Source organism: Salminus brasiliensis, chromosome 9 (assembly GCF_030463535.1).
Source record: "Salminus brasiliensis chromosome 9, fSalBra1.hap2, whole genome shotgun sequence".
In the NCBI taxonomy this organism is placed as follows: domain Eukaryota; kingdom Metazoa; phylum Chordata; class Actinopteri; order Characiformes; family Bryconidae; genus Salminus; species Salminus brasiliensis.
Window position 1 is genome coordinate 33,015,057 of NC_132886.1, and position 22,776 is coordinate 33,037,832.

Here is a 22,776-nt window from a genome sequence, read left to right on the forward strand (position 1 = left end):
TTTGTTAGAGTTGCAAGGTTCCAGGTATGAATAGGAAGCAGGGCTGCTTCAGGTACAATTCTCTTCATACTGCGGTTTTCCATGTGTTCAGCATCTTATCCAGAAGTTGACTTTGAAAATGAGACTTCTATGTGCTGCCAGCATTGCTGCAGAGGTTGAAGAAGTGGGAGGTCAGTCTGTCAGTGCTCAGACCATACTCCACACACAACTCTGCCTGCATGGCCATCGTCTGAAGCTAACATACAAGAAAGCCTGCAAACAGTAGTCCAAGAGCTTGGTAGGGTGTTCTCTGGTTCAATGCATGCAGTCGCACATAGAATACACGGTATATAAAATAGAAAGCCAAGTAATTTTTGCCTGCAAGCTTGTTAATATTGTGCCTAAAAGTTTATTTGTTGTCTAACCAGATGTCATGGTACTTATGATTACTAGCTCTTTCCACATCAGATCTCTTTAGGGTTGTGATTTTAAAAGTTACAATGTTACATGTAGAAAACAGCATAATTTTACTTTCCTTAACATTTAAAGCTAGTTTATGATCGTAACAGGCAGATTGTTAGGCATTTCAAGGGCCATATTTTTTCAGTATGGTACCAATGTGTTCAGCTGTGCAGTACTGAATTGTGTTGTCAGCATTGTTTCCAAGGGAGGTGACTACATCATTATTGAAGATATTCAATATAATTGGCCCAAGAATTTATCCTTGAGGGACACATTTTAGTAATTTAAGATTTTTTATTTACTTTGTTCCAGGGCTACACATTGTTGTGTATCAGAGAGGTAATTACTGATCCAGTTTGTAGCAATTTTTTAGTTTCCAAGATATCAACACCGTTTGGGATACCTCTTGGGATATTAAAGCAACCACTTAGCAACAAAATAAAAAATAATCCAGAATAAAAAAATCCAGGAAATCACATTGTAGGATTTTTAAAGAATTTATTTGTAAATTATGGTGGAAAATAAGTATTTGGTCAATAACAAAATTTCAACTCAATACTTTGTAACATAACCTTTGTTGGCAATAACAAAGATCAAACGTTTCCTGTTAGTCTTCACCGGGTTTGCACACACTGTAGCTGGTATTTTGGCCCATTCCTCCATGCAGATCTCCTCTAGAGCAGTGATGTCACTTCGATGACATCAAAGATGTGATCGTTTGTGAGTCTGCTGTGTACAACGGCAAGAAAAACTCCACCGTGCAGGTGGAGTAGAGAAAGAAATCTTTCCTGCTTAGTAACACCAATGTTTGCTCCACTGCATTTTGCCAATGTTTTTTTTTTCTCCCTAACAATTGGTAGAGGGAACAGGAACATGGCACAATGCTGCCTGTAAAATGCTATGAACTGATGACACAGGGTAATATCTGTAGTTCTTCTGCTTTGACTTTATAGCACTAAGTTTTCATGTTTCTCTGTAAAATGGCAGTCTTTAATAGTTTGACACTGCAGACTGTCGATACTGCTAAGAATTGTCTGTTAAGGGTGCATAGAGGATGCCAGAAGGCGCACTGCTAAAACAAATCTAAGGCTTGGAACTAGATCGGGATTAAATAAGATGATACCTGATCCATTAATAAATGGTCAGATCTACCTTAATTTCAATCCAATCCATTGGTTAGGATGGGGATATCCCTACTGTTTATTGTAACAGTACCTCTAAAATGTAACTTTGATGACATCAAAAGATGAACACATAAGATAGACTAATTAAAGAAAACCTTTATATAATTAGCCACCTTTCCACCAGTATGTCTAGTGTACGAGACTTGCATATTATTTTACTTATTCTGTGCATGTGTGTCTTTATTGATTTACTTTGGCAGAGATCATATTTGAGAAACATGAGTTATTATTTACTGAATGCTGTTTTTAGCAAGTGCTCACATGAAAGATGAATAATCTTTTCTCTTTTTTTCCATGTAAAGAGCAGCTGCAGTTTTACATTTTCAAATTTACATTTACAACTATAAAAAAAGTTGTAAATGTTTAATATAGTTTACAAACCAAGCGGCTGCTAAGTTAAGATTTAGGGAAGCAAGGAAAATGAGCAAGCATAAAGATCTGAGCCGCTTTCACAGTGGACAAATTGTGATGGCTGGAGGACTGAGTCAGAGCATCTCCAAAACGGCAGACATGTCTTGTTTTTTTCTGGTATGCAGTGGTCAAATTGCAGGATTCGAGTTCTTGCGGAGTCCATGCCTCGAATGGTAAGATCCGTGGTGTCGGCACAAGGGGGACCTACTCGATATTAGACAGGTGGTCCTAATGTCCTGGCTGTATATGGTATATGTCGTAATATAAAACGAGGCGTTAATATCCATGTATGTATTTAATCAGCAGCCCAAACATCGAGTTTCTTGTTAGGTCGTTTCAACAGTTTCAACTAACCGTGGTGCCATGCGTCGACCTGGCGTTTCGCGCCCGTATAACTCTTCTATTGTGCTTTTACAATGGTCTCATACAAAAGTGAAGCCGAGTGGGTTTGACTAGCTTTTGAGCACACAGGCTTTTCTACATTCCTGCGCGTCGAGCTGGGACAGAAAAGACGGGTGTTTTTGACTTTTGATGTCGTTTGGTCAGGGACATGTAAATGCCGGTTGGAGTTTCAGGACTAATATGCAGTTCATGGGTAAGTATGTGAGTGACAAACAGCCTCGGTGCTTGCTATTTCCGATTTAGCGGTTTTTGGGTTTTATTAGGTCGTTTTACCGAAACTAACCAGAGTTAGCTAAGTTTCCCAAAAGCTTCGTACGTCATTAACTATGTTAGCTAGTTAGTTAATAAACGAGTGCCTTTCGTAACCAAAAACCTTTCGTAACCAAAGTACTACGTTAACTTGTGCTTACCCGACTTATTATTTACAAAGTGTTTCATGAGACAAGTTTTTCCTTCATTTCAACACCCAAAAGGCAGAGACCATCTGCTTCTGCTATAGGTATAAAAAAGATGCATAATTATAAATATTATTCGTATTACCAAACAGATTATTATTCATTATTTATGCTTAGGTTAAATAAAGGGACAGGGCACTCATTTACAGTATAGCCGCGAGCCTCAGGGAGGGTTTATAAAAAATAAAAAAAAAAACAAATATAACACTTAACAACAAATTAGGACTGGTAAAACAAAGATTTCAAAGTAGAGATAAATTTTTTTTAAAATAATGATAATAATACAACAGTAATAATATTAAAGCACTTTCAGTGTTTCACCAAGCTCAGTAAAAACGTCAAGTAAAACAAAAATTGCATTTCTACTACAACAGTTCTTGGTGTAGTTCATGGAGTTGCTAGTGTTCCAGGTGGTTGCTACGTGGTTGCTGTGGTGTCCCAAATGGTTCCTGTAACATCCCAGATGTTAACTTGCACTTTCAAATGTGATTTGCAGGGAATCAGTGGAGAATTGCCATTTTCACTGTCTCTTTGCTGAGTTTGCAGTACAGTGTAAAATTGTGTTGACATACAGATGTACTTTGCATTAATATCACTGCAATTTATATCAGGGACATTTCACCCACAAATAGAACTCTTTGTTATTAAGAGAAAAACAGAATTATAGCTTTGGCTAACCCTAGCATGGCATGTTGCTAACAGCTGATGTGATACAATCAGCCCTTAACTTGCACTTTGGTTCTGCCCTACATTCATTAACCCTTACACATTTCTCTACACTGTGTGTATAGTTATTTTATTTTATTTTATTTATTTATTTATTTCTTTTAAGTGGCACTGCATGCACTGAACCGTTGCCCTCATACCATGACAATCGAATACACATACAGTTACACCCCTAATTATAGCTGATCAATCTCTCCCTTCTCTCTCTCTCTATCTTGAGCAATAGAATAACGACTCTTATTTGTTCTACGTTTAGATGTGATCCATTCAACCCTTATATGCAATAGGAACACCTTTTACTATCTTTTAGTAATATTTGTTGTGTTGTCCGCTATAGGGTTGAAACTTAAATAATTTTATTTATTTATTTATTTTTGCCTCATTTTGTTTAATTCATGTCATTGAAGTCCATCTATCACATAAATCTCTCCACTTTTTAGGGTACTGCTCAGTTCAGTAAAAGTTTTGTCACGCTGTCCTGAAGAACAGATAAAAACTGATTTAGGAGGGTTTTTTTTTGTTTTGTTTTATTTGTTTGTTTTTGTTTGTTTGTTTTTTTTTACATCTATCTACAAATCCAGTTCCATTATTGTTTCCGCAAATTAAAAACCAGTGGACCAAAATCTTGGTAAACTGATGTGATCATAACATTTTATTAACATTTTTCCTAACCATAACTTCTGCTGCCAAACTTCACTGTTCACAAAAACCCTTGTATATTTATTTTTAGTGTAATTTGACGTATGACTATGTGTATGTGTGTTGCTGCAGCAGTGAGAGCCTGACTCATCAAGAAAAAGATTGGGAGAGCGAGTTGGGTATAGTGGTTGAGGGGAGACGGGAAAGGAAATGCTGGTGATACTGCTGAGAGGAACAGGGGACTAAGGTTACATAATTGATTGAATAAATGCGGTAAAATCTCTTCCGCCAAGTGGGCCAAAAAAAAAAGAGATAGAGAGAGAGAGGCTGATGAAGTAGGAGCTAGGATTGCAGCCAGAGCGAGGGACACAGAGAGGACAATCTCTGCAAGAGAGAGCATAACTGTCTTTAAGGTACTACAACTGATGAGAGATGAATGAGTGAGAGAGCAGGTGGATTGGAGCAGGACTGAATGCAGAAGCTGTGTGAAGACGCTGCTGTGTAAGAGCCTTGTGGGATCTCCACTAAAATAATTTAATGGACACAGAAAAAAACTGTTGGAGCTGATTGGACAAGGGCAGTGGTCACTCTCTGCCCAGTTTAATGTTGGCCTGGTGGAGTTTTTGAACAGGTGATGGGCAACAGCTGTGATAAAGGTATTTTTCTTTCTCGCTCTCATTCTCTTGCTTGCTCACCTACTCACTCTGATTCTGTCTCTGATCTAATTAGACTTCTGTTGTGTTCTACTACATTCTTATTCTGGATGGCCTCTTGTCTGCATCAATTGCATTGCCTCAAGAATAGTGCCATTAATTCAAGATGCACTCCAGTAACATTCCTTCATAATTTAGAAAAACTGCATGAATTAGAAACGTACTGCATTTCAGATTATTAATGGCAGCGTGCACATAAAGTTTGTGTAACATTGGAGGTCTCTCTTTGCAGACGATTATGGAGAGGATTAATGATGCACCAAATGTCTCTGAAGCCGAGGAGTGTGTTTACTTGGACATCTTTTTTGCAAAGCAGCTCCTAAATGGTGCTAACAGCACTTCCTTTTTGCCCCTTAAGACTAATGTTTTGGTAACAGAATGTATTTGTATTTTGCTCTTTTTTCTGTCTTTAAATATATTATGTATATGGAACTACTTCATGTGTTAGTTATTTGTTAGTTAAGTTTTTGTCTTGTTTAATGTGTTATAAGGTTGTAAATGTAGTGTAGAGTTGTAGAGGTCTTGTCAGAAAAGGTAATTGCTTGTCTTGCAATCAGTTGACTGAGTTAGCATATGGTTCGCCAACCTAACTTCTAGATAAAACAATAACATTTTAATTAAATGAAGCCAAATGGCAATCTGGTGCTTCTGGTGCTACTGGGCTCCTCTCTTGCCCCAACTGTCATGCAGACTTGCTCTGTTGTTCACGGTTTCAGACCTGGAGACACAAACCATAAGCACTTATTTACCAGTCTTCCAGTTATATCTGGCTTCCTCTTTTGGCCAGTTTCACATTTAGATTTTCTGGTGCAGCGTTAAAATATAGTTTAGAGGTCAATGTTGTAAAATACAATACATACAATACAATGTAAATAAATGCTCAACCACGCATTCACTGGCTTATATGGTTGGATAGAGCATTGAGAATTCTATCGTAGCTGTCTAAAACACATGACCAGAAGCTTAAACTACTGAAACAATCTGCAATATACAGAGAATCATCCTCGCAATGTATTTATTTTTAATTACTAGAAGTGATTATCTTTATTGTGTGGATGTGGTTTGGCTTTGAAAAGACTAAACTAGCCAAGGTACCAGCACAAAAACATGCTCTTCAAACGTAAAAACAACAGATGGCTAGACATAGCATGCTGCCAATTCAAGTGGTTCAGAACAATAGTTTTAGACAATTTATTTAAAGACTTGTCACAATGTTTGTGGACACCCCTTCCAATGAATACATTCAGCTACTTTAAGTTGCATCCTGATGAGCAAGATCCCATTTTAAGATTCCACCCTTGTCGCCTTGTGCAATTTACAGGGGCAGTGGTGGCTTGATACCCAGGCTCGGCAAGCTGGCCCTTCACCCTCTTTGCCCCTGGGCTGGACCCACTGCTGCGTGTGTGCGCACGTGCGCGCGTGCAACAAGTTTTGTTGTATATAGTTCAGTGACAAATACATGCACCTTTACCTTTTAAGATGTGCAAATGCACGCACACACAGCTTGTCTAGTCCCTATGGGAAAATACTGCCAATAAAATTGGACTCTCCTGAGCAGATAAACACGAACCCATGACTTATCCCAGGTGTGGGCGTTGGAGCAGTGGAACTCTGACTTTATTTCCCTTGGATACATGCCTTGTTTACCCTAAGGGGAAGTGTCTGACAAAATGCTATCATTATAAGTTTCTGTTTGTCTTTTTACCGGGAAAATCCTGCAGGCCACATTTAAATGGTTTACACCAGGGCTGCTTAATCTTAGTCCTGGAGATCTACCACCCTGAAGAGTTCAGTGTATTTTGACCAAAATTAGTAATGCCTTAATTAATCAAACACACACAGAATATATGCTGTCTCTGCAACTACACACAAATGGTTATAAAGCTTTGAAAGGTTATGAAAAATCTGTCTCTGTCTGTCTGTCTCAGTCTCTATCTAATAGTCTAATCTTTCTCACTTTCCTCAGATGTGTCTGCTGAACACTCACCTCGACGAAGGAGCGTCTCCGGCCTGGGCGGCACGGAGAAGAATGTCTCCATTGATGGACACAACTCCTCACCTTTCAAAGTGCCAGTGAGTTAACAGCTAAGCTCACTCTTATCAGCACTACACACAGACACTCTGAGCCTGGAGCTGAACTAATTGATTATTTCTACACTCAAATTATCGTTTGACCTATGTAATTAAGTCATTATCTCTTGTTTTCTCTTTGCTTCCCTTACAGTTCTGTCAACACAATATGCTACACAATACTTTTTTCATAGCATAAACAAATAATTGAAGCTATATTGTATGTTTTAATGTTGAAATAAAACAGTCTTGATTTTAAACACCCCACTTCAGTTAACCCACTGAACCCCAATCATTACAGTCTTTACCGTATCAGCCAGTTCTGATTTTGCCTTGAAGCGTTGCCGCTTTTCTAGACATTTAGAGGTCATACTTTAGAGTATAAGATAGGAAACACTACTGCCACTAAAATAAAACCCCTCATAGGAAATGGTGCATTTAGCTGGTGCAAATTCTTTAATCATGAAAAAAGCTTTTCAAAAACACTGGGACTGCAGAGGGCTTTGGAGCAGGGCACAAGAGAGAGTGATGTTAGAATGAGTTTGATATTTTTGGCCAGACAAGAAGGGCATCACACAAAGTTTTATTGCAGGCTTTGTGAAGGTAGCTTAGTAAGTGATACATCATGGTGTTTTGTCATTGCTGTGTAATGAAAGTTTTTCTCTTGCTGAATGTTCCAAACCAAACAGAGTGCAGTTGATTCTAGTTTATTTTTACTTCTTTTTAGCTTGCCCCAGTTAAATATTTAGTGTGGGTGCAGTACAATGAAGCACTGCGAGAGTAATCCTACATTACACTCACAAGCACATTATTACATGGCTGTTGGTGCCAGAGCTGGTCTGCTGATCTCCTGGGATTTGATGTGCACAACAGTCCTCACATCATGTTGCTTGAAAGTTATTTCTGCATAAACTTGAACAAAAACTTCATCTCTAATGTAGTCTAAATGTAGATTTGGAAAACCAAATTAAACAAATGAAACAAATATTCTAATAAAATGCATCCAATATTACATATTATCATATTATACATATTATATTACAGGTGACCTGTTTTATTTATTGGCCTGCTGGAGGGCCATTACAAACTTCTGTAACCAAAGAGTAGCCCCATCAGTGTGCACAGAAGTGATTAATTCAAACAAAACTAGTGATTGAAATGTGTTCAATTATTACTTGTGATCAGATTTTTAAATATAAGACCTGTTTGATTACTTTTCTTAAAAAATATTTTTTTCATGTTGTAGCTACCAGATTTAAGTAAAAAAAAAAAACTATTAAAAAACGGCTTCATTAAATTCTACATCCTTTTTAACATCCTGATCACATACTTGCTCAAGGGACCTAAAGTGGCAGCTTGCAGAGCCTGGGTATTAAACTCAATAACCTTTTTCTTTAACCGTTGAGCCACCACTGCCATAAAAAGATACTCTCCAACTGTACATACAGTGGGGAAAAAAGTATTTAGTCAGTCACCAAAGGTTCTCCCACAAAGATGAGAGAGGCCTGTAATTGACATCATAGGTAGACCTCAACTGTGAGAGACAAAATGAGAAAAAAAATCAGAAAATATTTAAGAATTTATTTGCAAATAACGGAGGAAAATAAGTGTTTGGTCAATAACAAAAGTTCATCTCAATACTTTGTTATATATCCTTTGTTGGCAATGACAGAGGTCAAACGTTTTCTATAAGTCTTCACAAGGTTGGCACACACCGTTGCTGGTATGTTGCCCCATTCCTCCATGCAGATCTCCTCTAGAGCAGTGATGTTTTGGGGCTGTCGGCGGGCAACACGGACTTTCAACTCCCTCCAAAGGTTTTTTATGGGGTTGAGATCTGGAGACTGGCTAGGCCACTCCAGGACCTTGAAACTTCTCTTACAAAGCCACTCCTTTGTTGCCCTGGCAGTGTGCTTGGGATCATTGTCATGCTGAAAGACCCAGCCACGTTTCATCTTCAATGTCCTTGCTGATGGAAGGAGGTTTGCACTCAAAATCTCACAATACATGGCCCCATTCATGCTTTCATGTACATGGACCAGTCGTCCTTTTCCCTTTGCAGAGAAAAAGCCCCAAATCATGATGTTGCCACCCCCATGCTTCACAGTTGGTATGGTGTTCTTTGGATGCAACTCAGCATTCACTCTCCTCCGAACACAACGAGTTGTGTTTGTACCAAACAGTTCTACTTTGGTTTCATCTGACCATAAGACATTCTCCCAATACTCTTCTGGAACATCCAAATTCTCTCTAGCAAACTTCAGACGCGCCCGGATATGTACTGGCTTAAGCAGGGGAACACGTCTGGCACTGCAAGATCTGAGTCCCTGGCGGCGTAGTGTGTTACGTCACTAGGTCCCCCCGTGTGGTTCTGGGATTTTTGCTCACCGTTCTTGTGATCATTTTGACCCCACGGACTGAGATCTTGCGTGGAGCCCCTGATCGAGCGAGATTAGCAGTGGTCTTGTAGGTCTCCCATTTTCTGATTATTGCTCCCACAGTAGATTTCTTCACACCAAGCTGCTTGCCTATTGCAGATACCATAGTGGAGTTTTGAGTGTGACTGTTTGAGGTTGTGGGCAGGTGTCTTTTATACTGTTAACGAGTTCAAACAGGTGCCATTAATACAGGTAATGAGTGGAGGACAGAGAAGCCTCTTAAAGAAGTTGTTACAGGTCTGTGACAGCCAGAAATCTTGCTTGTTTGTAGGTGACCAAATACTTATTTTCCACCATTATTTACAAGTAAATTCTTTAAAAATCAGACAATGTGATTTTCAGAATTTTTTTCTTATTTTGTCTCTCATAGTTGAGGTCTACCTATGATGTCAATTACAGGCCTTTCTCTTTTTTAAGTGGGAGAACTTGCACAATTGGTGACTGACTAAATACTTTTTTCCCCCACTGTATAACAGTTTTGACAAAGCTGACTGACTTTGATTTTGAACTCTCTTTGTTGACCCCTTTCATAAACAGATAACTTTGAGCTTTACATGTTCATGCTTGTTTTCTGTGTATATTCTATTAATGCCATTCTCAACTTCACATTGCCTGAATTATAATTACCTGGCAGTAAAAAGGCACAGTAATATAAATTTAAAAAGCACTTATTCTTAAAACCAAACTTTTCCTGTGGGAAGGATATTTTGCATGACATGAAAAAGTGTCCATTAACGTGCTTTGTCCAAGGTCAAAATGTTTTAAGCATGCTGTTTTCTTTGGGCAATGGGGAGGTTGTCTGTTTGCCTTTTTTTGTTTCGTTCATGTACAACATGTTCTAGAAAAATGACATTCTAATTCTTGATTGAGACATTTGCATTGGTAAGCAGGAAGCATGCCCAAATATTCTTTATTTTATGCCATTATGTTCATCACCTTGTTCTTGAGGAAAAAGTATTGAGGTGAAACTAAAGAACAGCGCTGATGAGATTTACATTTTTATATTGTACAGTGACCAACAGCTTTGGTTTTAGAAGTCGTCCTGGAATTCTGGAGTGGCGGTCACAATATATAAAATCTAGAGTGCAATTTTAAGAAGGCATTTGCAACATGCAAACCCAAGGATATTAGTGAATTTGAGGCCACTGCACATGAGAAATTATCTTATTCCTGAGGAGCACCAACAGGTGTATGGGTATGCATCACCTTTGCAGGGGATCTTAACAAGTGCTCGCGAAAGAGGTGCTTTACTAAGTACTAAAGACTCTTGTCATGAATAATTCTGAAACTGCAGTGGTAATTGAAAGTTTATTGAAAGCACTTATGTTTGTCATTTTGTTAATAAACAATTTTGCAGTAGGGTTTGAATAATTTAAGACTATTTGTAAGGCTATTGCTCACAAACACTGTTTCTGTCATTGTTTTACTGCAGTAGACTGTTCTGATAGGGTCACGTCTGGTATTTGTGTCTGTTTCTCCACTTTTAGGGTTTTTTCAGCAAGCGACTTAAAGGTTCCATCAAAAGAACAAAGAGCCAGACCAAACTGGACAGAAACTCAAGCTTCAGGCTTACCTCACTGCGGCCCACTGAAAACGACAGGTATGACTTCTTTTCTAAGTGAAGTGATTAGTTCACATGACTGTATCTATCCTTTTCTATCAATAACTGCTTCCTTTAAGCCTAGCTGAAAGTATATTTAAAATGGTACTCCTGGTTCCATCTCTAGACTGGAAAAGGCTTCATCTTATGATGACATTAGTGGTGTGTTTATCTTATTTACTTTATGTATTATATTCAGTGGTGAGTTCATGTGGAATTTCATCAAGGAAGATTTGTTGGTATGAAAAGTAACTTTCATAATCCATGAACTCTCTGACAGTATAGAAAGATTCTGCAGAGTTCATAGAATATTAACAGTATATGGTATATTTCATAGCATCACACAATTTTTATTTCTTTTAAATTTAAGTATTTGCTGTCCCTTGTGAGCACTCGATTCATTTGTTATACATTCAGATGTATTAATAAATTATTGCATTTAACTACATTATTGGTATTTCTTTCAATTAAGTTAACAATTCCTTAATTTTTTAATGTTTTGGAATACAGAGTAGGGTAAATGTGTCTAATAGGCTCATGTATCCATTAAGCATACTTTACTCAAATACTATCATATTTGAGCTAAAGATGAAATAGAATATTACCTTACTTGATGTAATTTTTGTTTAGTTTTTAGAGGTTTCTTTTAATTTCTGTTTACAAAATTACACATCAAAAGTCTAAAAGTGTCTACTAGGCTTGTCATGATGTAATTACATTATCATGCCTGTTCACAGCAAGTTAACGTTAGCATTAACGTTGCCAGTATTTCAGCCAGTCAAGTTGTTCTGTTTTCTCATCTGCTCTCTGTTGGAAGCAAGGCAGAGTCTGCGAGCAGACAGCGACATATTGTTTAGGGAAAGAGTGCAGTGCACGCAATGACCATTGCATCAACACCTATACACACAGAGAGTGGATTGTGACAGGTGAAGCCTTGTTACTCAAGGCTTCACACAGCTTTTCTGCAGAAAGTGTAGAAAAGTAAGTCCAGATAGACTTGGTTTTAAACGTGCATTCCACATTTACAAATCTCAGGTGTGGGAAAGTGTAGAAAAGTAAGTCCAGATAGACTTGGTTTTAAACTTGCAGTCCACATTTACAAATCTCATATACCACAAAGTGAATGACATTCTGAAGAAGAAAAGATATCTCATTTTACTTACTTTTACCCACTTCAGATATGTGGTCAAGACCAGATGTGACCCCATACATGAGCTTGACCATACATTACATAACTGCTGGCTGGACTCTGCAATCAAAGTGTTAAGAGACCAAATGTATACTCTTAGTATACCATACTATTTGCAGAAGAAGCCCTTCAGTCTGCTGTAGCAGCCTTGGCATTGGATGAACGTAAAAACGTTTAATCCAGCCTGGCAGGATGTGTCTGTGTGAATCTATTAATGCAGCAATGAAGCAAATTACTTCTTTTATGGATGTTCTCTCTGGGCAAGATATGTCACTGTGTCGTCAGTAAAGCCTTTATTGGAACTTCCTAAAGGTAAACTTCCCAGTGACCCTGACATCAAAAAGGAACACATGCACAGTACAGAGTAAGACATACAGCCCACCTAAAACCCAAGACCTCCTGAGAAGAGCCACCATCTTTGATCCAAGTTATCGCAGTAGCATGGGGGATGCAGAGGCTTTGGATGATGTCAATCATCTGCTTGTGCAAGAGCTACTAGACATAGAAGAAGAAGGGAGTGAAGAAAGTGGCAGAGGCAAAGGCTATGGTCAAACAGGGGGAAATGATGGATGTGAGCCTGTAGCACCAAAAAAGGCTGAAGCACCTTCTTCAGAACAGAATAGTTTAACACACGAGTCATCAGACCCAGACTTTATTAAGCACTCCACTCACCCAACCCACTGCCTGTTTTCACAGCTCCTCAGTGGCAGAAGGTACAGAATCATGAAGACCAGAACCAGCTGGTTCTGAGACAGCTTCTCCCCCAAGCGATTAGGAGGCTAAACAGCCAGTACTACAATGTATGAGTCCAGTCCGTGACAAAGCTGTCTCACTGGTCTTATCAGACAAGATGTTTCATTACACCTCCACCCTATACAAAAACACACTGCATCTTGCACTTACTTACTGGAACTGTTCTCAGTCATTGCACCCACCAAAGACTATGTTTTTTACTCACCTTTGTTAATGTGATGTAACAATTTAATGCTGTGTAAAGTGCTATTTCTATAAAATCTTGCAAAAAACAAAACAAAAAACAGAATCAGTCAAAAATCCTGGATAAGCTAAACTTCGATCTATACTGGGGGCTCACTCCAAGTAGTCCTGAAGACTACAAAGGGTCTTTACAAATGAAGCAGACAGGGTAGACACAGACTGTTTAATGACTTTCCATCTGTGGACCGGCAGTAATATCTTTGGCAGACACATGCAGATATCTGGAAATTATTGCTGTAGTGGTACGTCGTTTATATACACATGTCAAAGCGCTCTCTTTGTCATACTGTCTGTCATAATGTCTCCCTTGGTTGCCTCCCTGCATTTATGACCCCCCATTCAACTGCTGCACTCCTTTAGGTTGATAAATACCTAGACAGCAATTTAAATAAACATAGTTTACATTCTGCTTTTTATGTAACAACCTAACATCCTATATTTTGGGAGGGAAACCATTATCAATGCATAATACAGTGTACTCTGCTATTTAGATTCAGTTAAAAGGGTTTGTAATGGTTATTTGTACATATGTTTGTTTGTTGTAGGTCACGAGGCCTGCCCAAATTGAAAGAGTCCTCTTCCCATGAATCCTTGCTGAGTATAGGCAGTGCTGTGGAGACTCTAGACCTCAGCATCGAGGAAGATGTCTACATCAAACCTCTACACAGCAGTGTGCTAGGCCAGGAGTTCTGCTTTGAGGTAGAGCGTTAATGTGTTCTTGTCCAGGCTACTCTCTTCTTCCATGTATATAGCCATGATGAGTAATTTTGAGCAAAGATTTGGACAAAAATCAGGTTTACACAATCCTTCTCCTTACTTCAAATAATGGAGTTATGATATTATTGATAATCCTAAATAGACATGTGGGGTAGCAACACTAAATGATGTACTGTTATATGTTAAAAGTGACAAGGGGACAGACATTCAAATTCAAGACTATGGAAACACAGTAATGGGAAAAAAAAAAGGAATTGTTCAGTTCCCCTCTATGTGAGTGAATGTGTGAGTGTGGTGAAACAACAGCACCAAGATCTCATTTAACTAAAAACTCTGTATGTCTGTCAACCAGATCTACACCTTTTATAGAATGAAACTAATTACCAAGCTTGACAAGCATGACAAGTATGCTTAGACTTCCATAACAATGACTAGAAGGCTAGAATGGGGTGGTTGTACAAAAAAGTAATTAATCATTTAATTTCATTATATTAGCTTTAATAATTCTGGGTACAAATGAGGCTTTGTGACTGGCAGCCTGTTTAGGGATTATAAAACCAGACTTTTTTATAATTTTGTAGTTCTTGTAAGGACTCTGCTTTCTGGAGTAACTGGATATGGTTTAGGCTGTAAGTAGATCACAAAGACATGGATGAGAAAAGGGTGTGATGCTATTTAAATAAAAATGTCATTTGACATTGTGTAATATGTGCATGAAAGTACAAATCAGAATGTATCTTAATGCCAGTGGTTTTCACATTTGTACCTATGCATCAGGAATAAGCATGAAATCAGGTCGGTTTCTAGCGACTTTTGGACAAACAGACTCTGTTTTGTTAGAGCAGGAGGACATTATTTAACATACGGACATTTATATTTATTACACAATTGTAAGTTTAATTAAGATGAAGTGTATCAACTGCTTTAGTCTATATATACATAATTGTGCATAATCTCCATAGCAATGGAAAATTGATTTAAAGGCATTTTTTATATTTTGTGGCATTTTTGTGATTCAAAAGAATTGTTGGCGATAAATATATGATGCAGATAAATATTGCCCTCTTAATGTTGATTTATTTTGATTTAGACACTATAGATTACTTTTCAAAGTTGCATCCACTTTTCTTGTTTTTCTGTCTTCAGGTAACATACTCTGGTGGGAGTAAGTGTTTCAGCTGCACCTCAGCCTCTGAGAGAGACAAATGGATAGAGAACCTCAGGAGAACTGTGCAGCCAAATAAGGTGCATGTCGCACATGTCCTGTGTCCACATAGCCCTGAGCAACCACTTATGCGTTGTTCTCCTAGTATTGATTAAGTGCCCATAAGAATTTTATATGATAATTTTATGAATTTTATTTAATCAGTCACATTCTCTCATCTTCAGGACAACTGCCGGCGGGCAGAGAACATCCTTCGCCTGTGGATCATCGAGGCCAAAGACCTACCACCCAAGAAGAAGTATTTCTGTGAGCTGTGCCTGGACGATGTCTTATACGCCCGCACCACCAGCAAGCAGCGCTCTGACTGCCTGTTTTGGGGTGAGCAGTTTGAGTTTGGGGGCCTCCCCACTGTTAAGAGCATCACCATTCACATCTATCGTGATGCTGACAAGAAAAAGAAGAAGGACAAAAACAACTATGTGGGTCTAGTTAACATCCCCATGCAGAGTGTGAGTGGTCGACAGTTTGTGGAAAAGTGGTACCCAGTCAGCACACCCACCATCAGCAAGGCCAAGGGTGGCGGCCCTTCTATCCGCTTAAAGTCTCGCTTCCAAACAGTGTCCATCTTGCCAATGGAGCAGTATAAGGAGTTCGCAGAGTTTGTGACCAACAACTACACCATGCTGTGTTCAGTCCTGGAGCCGGTCATTAGTGTGAAGAATAAGGAGGAGATGGCAAGCGCACTAATACACATTCTGCAGAGCACAGGCAGGGCCAAGGTACATACACATCACACTCCCTGACCCAAACTTGGTTGATGAACAATACAATTAGTACTGCAGTTGTTCACTGATTATGAGTAACATAACTAGGGATGTGCCTTTTCTGTACATTCTTACAGTTGTGGTCAGACGTTTACATACACTAATCATGGACATATATGGCAATATTGGCCCTGATTTGTAGTAACATCTTTCTTATGGAGTAGAATAAGTGTACAGCATTTATATTTATTATAGAAAAAAGTGTGCAAGTAATAATATGTAGATAAAAAAGCTTGCACTAATTAAACACAATAAATGTAAATGTAATAAACACCTTTCAGATCATGCATGTAAGCAAGAGTCTCAGCCGACGGCTCTGAACCTTAAACCCCCACTGGCAAGCTGCTACATCGCAGAGAAAACATCAACAAGAAAAAAATAATGTAGGCACCTGGTATTTGTGTGGGCAGTAAAAATTATTCATAGGACTGTCCCCTGAAAGAGACACGTTAGTCAACTGAGAATCCAGCAGTCGAGAACGGTTTATTTTGTAAATCTGACAGAAGCTTACAAAAATGCACAAGGGCATTTAAATAATGCAAATCATAAATATATATTTTTAGATTCTATCAGCGCTATCTGACACGCTTTCTAAAAAAAAAATCTATGTGACCACATTGGTTCACTGTTAAAACAAGCTGAAACATTTGCTTTTTCATCTGAAATATTTAATAATTTAAATCAGTGTTTAGTTTGACAACTTGTTAGTTTAAATGCAGTTGCCTAATAAGCTTGTTGAAGGCGAGAAATTTAAAAGACCTACCATTTTATAATAAATAAAATAAAGTTTTGACCCATTTATTTTGTTACTTTAGTTTTGAGTTTTTTATATATTTAAAAAGAGATAAAGAAGAGGCTTATCCTGAAATAAAAATAAACTAGGTTATAAGCATTTATTTTAAACATAAATGCATATGCATGCTGTCTGTCTCAATATTCCACAAATGCCTATGGCAGCCCAACAATATTTGTCAGTAATTAAAATAGTTTGTAATATTTCAGTGACCATTTCCCACAATAAAACCTAGTAAGACCTGTGTAAACTAGTGAATTTCAAACACAGTGTCTCTGTTGCCTTAGGACTTTCTGACCGACCTGGTGATGTCTGAGCTGGATCGCTGTGCAGATCATGATGTGCTGATCTTCAGGGAAAACACACTGGCTACTAAAGCCATAGAGGAATACCTCAAACTGGTGGGCCAGAAGTACCTGCATGATGCACTAGGTAAGAAAGGTGATACCTAAAGATGCCCTAAATTGGAGAGCTGTACCTTTGCATAATGAGAGTGTGATGCATGTGAGTGACATACCATGAACTTCAAATAGTGTTGTCTCTTCATTGAAAAGGAAATCTAGCAACCCCTAGATGTACCACCACAAAATGTACACACTCCCAGCCCACTAGTAATAGCCCTGATAGCACTAGTCAAAGCTGCCAAAGCCGTAAAATGCTACTGCCACTTTGGGTAATATAGTGGGGTAATGCTTCAGATTCTAGATATCTATTCTAGATGGATATCTAGATATCGGAAACATGCTAGATATCGGGAAGCGCATTGCTATGTGAACCAGGCCTCATCAGCACTGTCAGAGGGAGAGTTCAAAAAGCAATCAGGTGTCCATTCTAGGCTATATTGATAATAAAAGTGACTGTTCTATTATTTCTTTATTGGTATCTGTTTCAATTTGTTTTTAAGGGGAGTTTATCAAGGCACTGTATGAGTCAGATGAAAACTGTGAGGTGGATCCATCAAAGTGCTCCAGCAGTGATCTGCCTGAACAACAGAGCAACCTGAAAATGTGTTGTGAGCTGGCATTCTGCAAGATAATCAACTCCTACTGGTACAGCCAACTCTGTAATAACTACACTTTCACATGCATGAACACTTATTCACAGTCTTCATCTTTCCACATTGAGATTGTTTAATGTGTGGAAGTATGTCTTTCCTAATAATTCATTCTGTCTTGCACAGCGTGTTCCCACGTGAGTTGAAAGAAGTGTTTGCCACATGGAAACAGCAGTGCCAGTCTCGGGGGAAGCAGGACATCAGCCAGCGGCTGATTAGTGCCTCTCTCTTTCTGCGCTTCCTGTGTCCAGCAATTATGTCGCCCTCCCTCTTTAGCCTCATGCAGGAATATCCTGATGACCGCACGTCTCGCACACTCACGCTAATTGCTAAAGTTATCCAGAACCTCGCCAACTTCACCAAGTATGCAAATATACCTCATATGCAGCTTGTCATTCTTTCTCTTAAGTCAACAGTTTTGCAAATATGTTTGGAAACAACCAACATGTTAGTTGACTATTATCTACCTTAAGTTTAAACTGACTTGCAGAAATGCATACAATGTTTTGTTGATCCTTTACATTGTCCTGTTTCATTTGATTTATTTTAAAGTAACATTTTTGTGTGATCAGGTGGCTATAATTAGCTCCAATAAATGATTCTATGCTAGTGTGATATTTTACTTCATCTGCTGTTTATTTTTACTTTTAAGTTAGTTACTTTTGGCATGTAGTGTTATTTTCAGTCTACTTGATGTAAACTCTTAAAAACTTCCCCCCAAAAATTCTGTTGGAATACTGATGTCTTGCTTTGCTTGGAATTTGTTCTCAGATTTGGCAACAAAGAGGAATACATGGCTTTTATGAATGACTTCTTAGAGCATGAGTGGGCAGGAATGACCCGCTTCCTGCTGGAAATCTCTAACCTTGAGACTATCGCCAACACCCCAGGCTTCGAGGGCTACATTGACCTAGGCAGAGAGCTGTCTCTGCTGCACGCCTTACTGTGGGAGGTGGTGTCACAGCTAGACAAGGTAAAACACCCTGAAGCTCTGAGTTGGGGCTAGACAAGGTAAAACACCCTGAAGCTCTGAGTTGGGGCAGAGTATTTGCATGAGTATTTGCTGTCTGACAAAACTGGTGCTATGTTACATGATTATTTTCCCAGATCTGTGAAAAGTAACAACAATGTGTGTTACTAAGGCCCAAGCGAAATGTGAATGAAAAGAAAGAGTGCACCAATGTGTTGCCAGCATGTTGTGTCTGGTTAAGTTTGTGCAAAATGTATTTTCTCCCCACTGATTGGCTTATGCCTGTGTGTTTTTTGTTGTTTAAATTAATCTTGTAATTTGTTTCCATTCTTTCTCTATTGTTTGGTATTTGTATGTAAGCTTGTGTATATAGTATATTATTTATGCCATTTCAGTTCAGGCTATATAACTAAAACCAAAGATTCCCACACTGGCATACAACTGTTGTTTGGTTAAAATGCTGATGTAAACATGCACTCCCCTTCATGGTTTGGCTTTCTCTAACCCCACTCTACTTCCTGCCAGACTTTGCACTCAGCCTCACCGCTTGGTTATTTTAAAAGCACTAATTACTTCTTTTGGTAAAATGTTTGTCATTAGTTTAGCACTTTCTTGTGTCTTGTGATAACTTTTGGTTAATGTTTTGCATGCACTAGAATGTGACTGCTTAAATTCATTTTTTAAAATTTGTTTGGAATGGCTGGTCATTTTTCTAAGCATGTGTTTATTTTTCCATTTATTGCTAATTTGTTTTCTTTTTTTGTTTTCCTCTCTGTCCCCATTGTTCTCTCTCCTTTTTGTTGTTGTTTTTTGTTTTCTTCATCTTTTTTATGTTCTGCCACCAATGCATTATGGTGACCTTATATGCCACCCATCAAAATTCTTCTCCACCATCTGCCCCCTCAAAATCATTTTGGTTGCTGTGCCCACCGTGGCCCAAACAAACACGGCAACTCCAGGGTGACAATTCCTTCCTGCAGGCAACGGTGGCCAAACTGGGGCCCCTGCCACGTATACTTGGAGATATCACACACTCGCTGTCCAGCCCTACGCCCATCCAGCAGCAGCTGAGACACTTCCAGGACTACAGCTCCACCCACGACATCAGCGGCAGCATCTCCTCGGGACTTCAAAGAATATTTGAGGACCCAACAGACAGGTAAATATGCCACTATCCACTGAATTGCTGTGTTCCATAGCATGACCTATTATGGCTGTGAATCCTTGAACCTGTATTGTACTTATATAGTGGGGAAAGTATTTAGTCAGTCACCAATTGTGACTCCAAAAGTTCTCCCACTTAAAAAGATGAGAGAGGCCTGTAACTGACATCATAGGTAGACCTCAACTATGAGAGACAAAATGAGAAAAAAAAATCAGAAAATCACATTGTCTGATTTTTAAAGAATTTATTTGCAAATAATGGTGGGAAATAAGTATTTGGTCAATAACAAAAGTTCATCTCAATACTTTGTTATATATCCTTTGTTGGCAATTACAGAGGTCAAACGTTTTCTGTAAGTCTTCACAAGGTTGGCACACACCATTGCTGGTATGTTGGCCCATTCCTCCATGCAGATCTTCTCTAGAGCAGTGATGTTTTAGGGCTGTCAGCGGGCAACACGGACTTTCAACTCCCTCCAAAGGTTTTCTATGGGGTTGAGATCTGGAGACTGGCTAGGCCACTCCAGAACCTTGAAATGCTTTTTACGAAGCCACTCCTTTGTTGCCCTGCCAGTGTGCTTGGGATCATTGTCATGCTGAAAGACCCAGCCACGTTTCATCTTCAATGCTATTGCTGATGGAAGGAGGTTTGCACTCAAAATCTCACAATACATGGCCCCATTCATTCTTTCATGTACACGGACCAGTCGTCCTTGTCCCTTTGCAGAGGGCCCCAAAGCATGATGTTGTCACCCCCATGCTTCACAGTTGGTATGGTGTTCTTTGGATGCAACTCAGCATTCACTCTCCTCCAAACAGTTCTACCAGTTGTACCAAACAGTTCTACCAAACAGTTTTACTTTGGTTCTGGGATTTTTGCTCACCGTTCTTGTGATCATTTTGACCCCACGGGCTGAGATCTTGCGTGGAGCCCCTGATCAATGGAGATTAGCAGTGGTCTTGTAGGTCTTCCATTTTCTGATTATTGCTCCCACAGTAGATTTCTTCACACCAAGATGCTTGCCTATTGCAGATTCAGTCTTCCCAGCCTGGTGCAGGTCTACAATTTTGTTTCTGGTGTCCTTCGACAGCTCTTCACCATAGTGGAGTTTGGAGTGTGACTGTTTGAGGTTGTGGGCAGGTGTCTTTTATACTGTTAACGAGTTCAAACAGGTGCCATTAATACAGGTAATGAGTGGAGGACAGAGAAACCTCTTAAAGAAGTTGTTACAGGTCTGTGACAGCCAGAAATCTTGCTTGTTTGTAGGTGACCAAATACTTATTTTCCACCATTATTTGCAAATAAATTCTTTAAAAATCAGACAATGTGATTTTCAGAATTGTTTTTTCTCATTTTGTCTCTCATAGTTGAGGTCTACCTATAATGTCAAGTACAGGCCTCTCTCATTTTTTTTTAAGTGGGAGAACTTGCACAATTGGTGACTGACTAAATACTTTTTTTCCCCCACTGTATGTGTGATACTAAAGATAATGAAACTAAAAGTAGGTTTGCTTCTGTACATCACACAAGTAGTTCTGGGTTCTACAGAAGGAAATATAATTTTTTTTTAATTGGGGGTAGTTATAAACTTTTGTTCTCTTTTAGCATTTCTCACTACCCTGGTCATTTATTTTTTTATTATTTAATTCAGACTCTAACAGCAGTTAGCCAAGTAGCTAGTATTAGTAAAAAGCAGATAACCTTAGACAACTTCAACTTGTTAATAAATATATGTGTGTACTCACTCAAGTGTGCTAAATGACACAAGATTACAATTAAGATTACATACATTTGTAAATTAGTTCCATGTAATGAGACCAAAATGGCAGGGAGAGTGCCTCTCCTACTTTTATTTATTTTGCAATGGGAAATTGAAACGGGCACTCAACCCGAGTATGGATTCAGATTATAAGTCACACCAAGCCATAGTGCACTGCTCAATGGGAAAGCACCAAACAAGCAACATCCTCAGCTCTGGGGACTCACTTTACTTTTAACATGACATCACTCATATTTAAATAGTTTAAAAAGTCCTATTTCAGTGCTTAAGAGTAATTAAAATATTGCCATAGGATAGATTTTACCTTTGTAGTCAAGCAGTTGTGTTTGTCTTCTCCTGTCAGTTGCTCTTTTCATTAGTTTACACTTTAAAAACATTGATTCACATCTTGTCAACAAAATGTCATTTAAGATAAAGAGAACAAGATAAAACATGAAAATCACTCAATTTATTGAAAAAAAAAATGCAGCACTTGTATCACCGGTTTGGGAAAAATATTATTAAACATGTTAAATGATCCAGTATTTCAAATTGTTAGAATATTTCTGAAGATCAAATGAAAAAGGATGTACATTATTGAAATGTTCAACTTCTGACAAGTATATTCATTTATACCCTATCTATACCCTATTTGGTTGGTTCTCTCTTTACTACAAATTACTGTATCAAAGCAGCATGGCATTGTGGCAATCAGCTTGTTATGAAGAGATGTTATTAAAGCCCAGGTTCCTTTAATAGTGGCCTTCAGCTCGTCTGTAGTGCTGGGTTGAGTTTTTCTCATTATGTCAGCGTCGTCTTCCCCATGATTGTGGTTGTATGTGTTGAACTAGATTGAGAGATTAAATTTAAATGGTAGTTATACTGTTTTAAATAGTATTTTACTCAAAATGAAATATTCTAAAAGAATTGAGAGACTGGATTTCTGATTTTCAAGTAAAACTGAACAGCCCTGAAATATGTCACTTTACATGTATTGGACATATAGATTACCTTTTTTACTATTTTACTAATTTTTTCACAATATTAGACTTTGTAAATGCATTA

At 38.5% G+C, this 22,776-nt stretch overlaps 1 protein-coding gene across 3 annotated transcripts in view; it reads left to right on the forward strand.

The window, feature by feature from the left end:
• rasal2 (RAS protein activator like 2) overlaps positions 1-22,776 on the forward strand; it is a 45,202-nt gene that overhangs the window by 13,039 nt on the left and 9,387 nt on the right. For 2 of the 3 annotated variants that reach the window (XM_072688254.1, XM_072688255.1), the window contains exons 4-13: positions 6,938-7,044; positions 10,967-11,079; positions 13,810-13,963; positions 15,128-15,226; positions 15,371-15,925; positions 17,051-17,195; positions 17,668-17,812; positions 17,944-18,180; positions 18,589-18,790; positions 19,747-19,946. In XM_072688254.1, coding sequence (XP_072544355.1) covers positions 6,938-7,044; positions 10,967-11,079; positions 13,810-13,963; positions 15,128-15,226; positions 15,371-15,925; positions 17,051-17,195; positions 17,668-17,812; positions 17,944-18,180; positions 18,589-18,790; positions 19,747-19,946 — 1,957 coding nt within the window. The remainder of the gene's footprint in view (positions 1-6,937; positions 7,045-10,966; positions 11,080-13,809; positions 13,964-15,127; positions 15,227-15,370; positions 15,926-17,050; positions 17,196-17,667; positions 17,813-17,943; positions 18,181-18,588; positions 18,791-19,746; positions 19,947-22,776) is intronic. The other variant, XM_072688256.1, reaches the window with a different exon arrangement.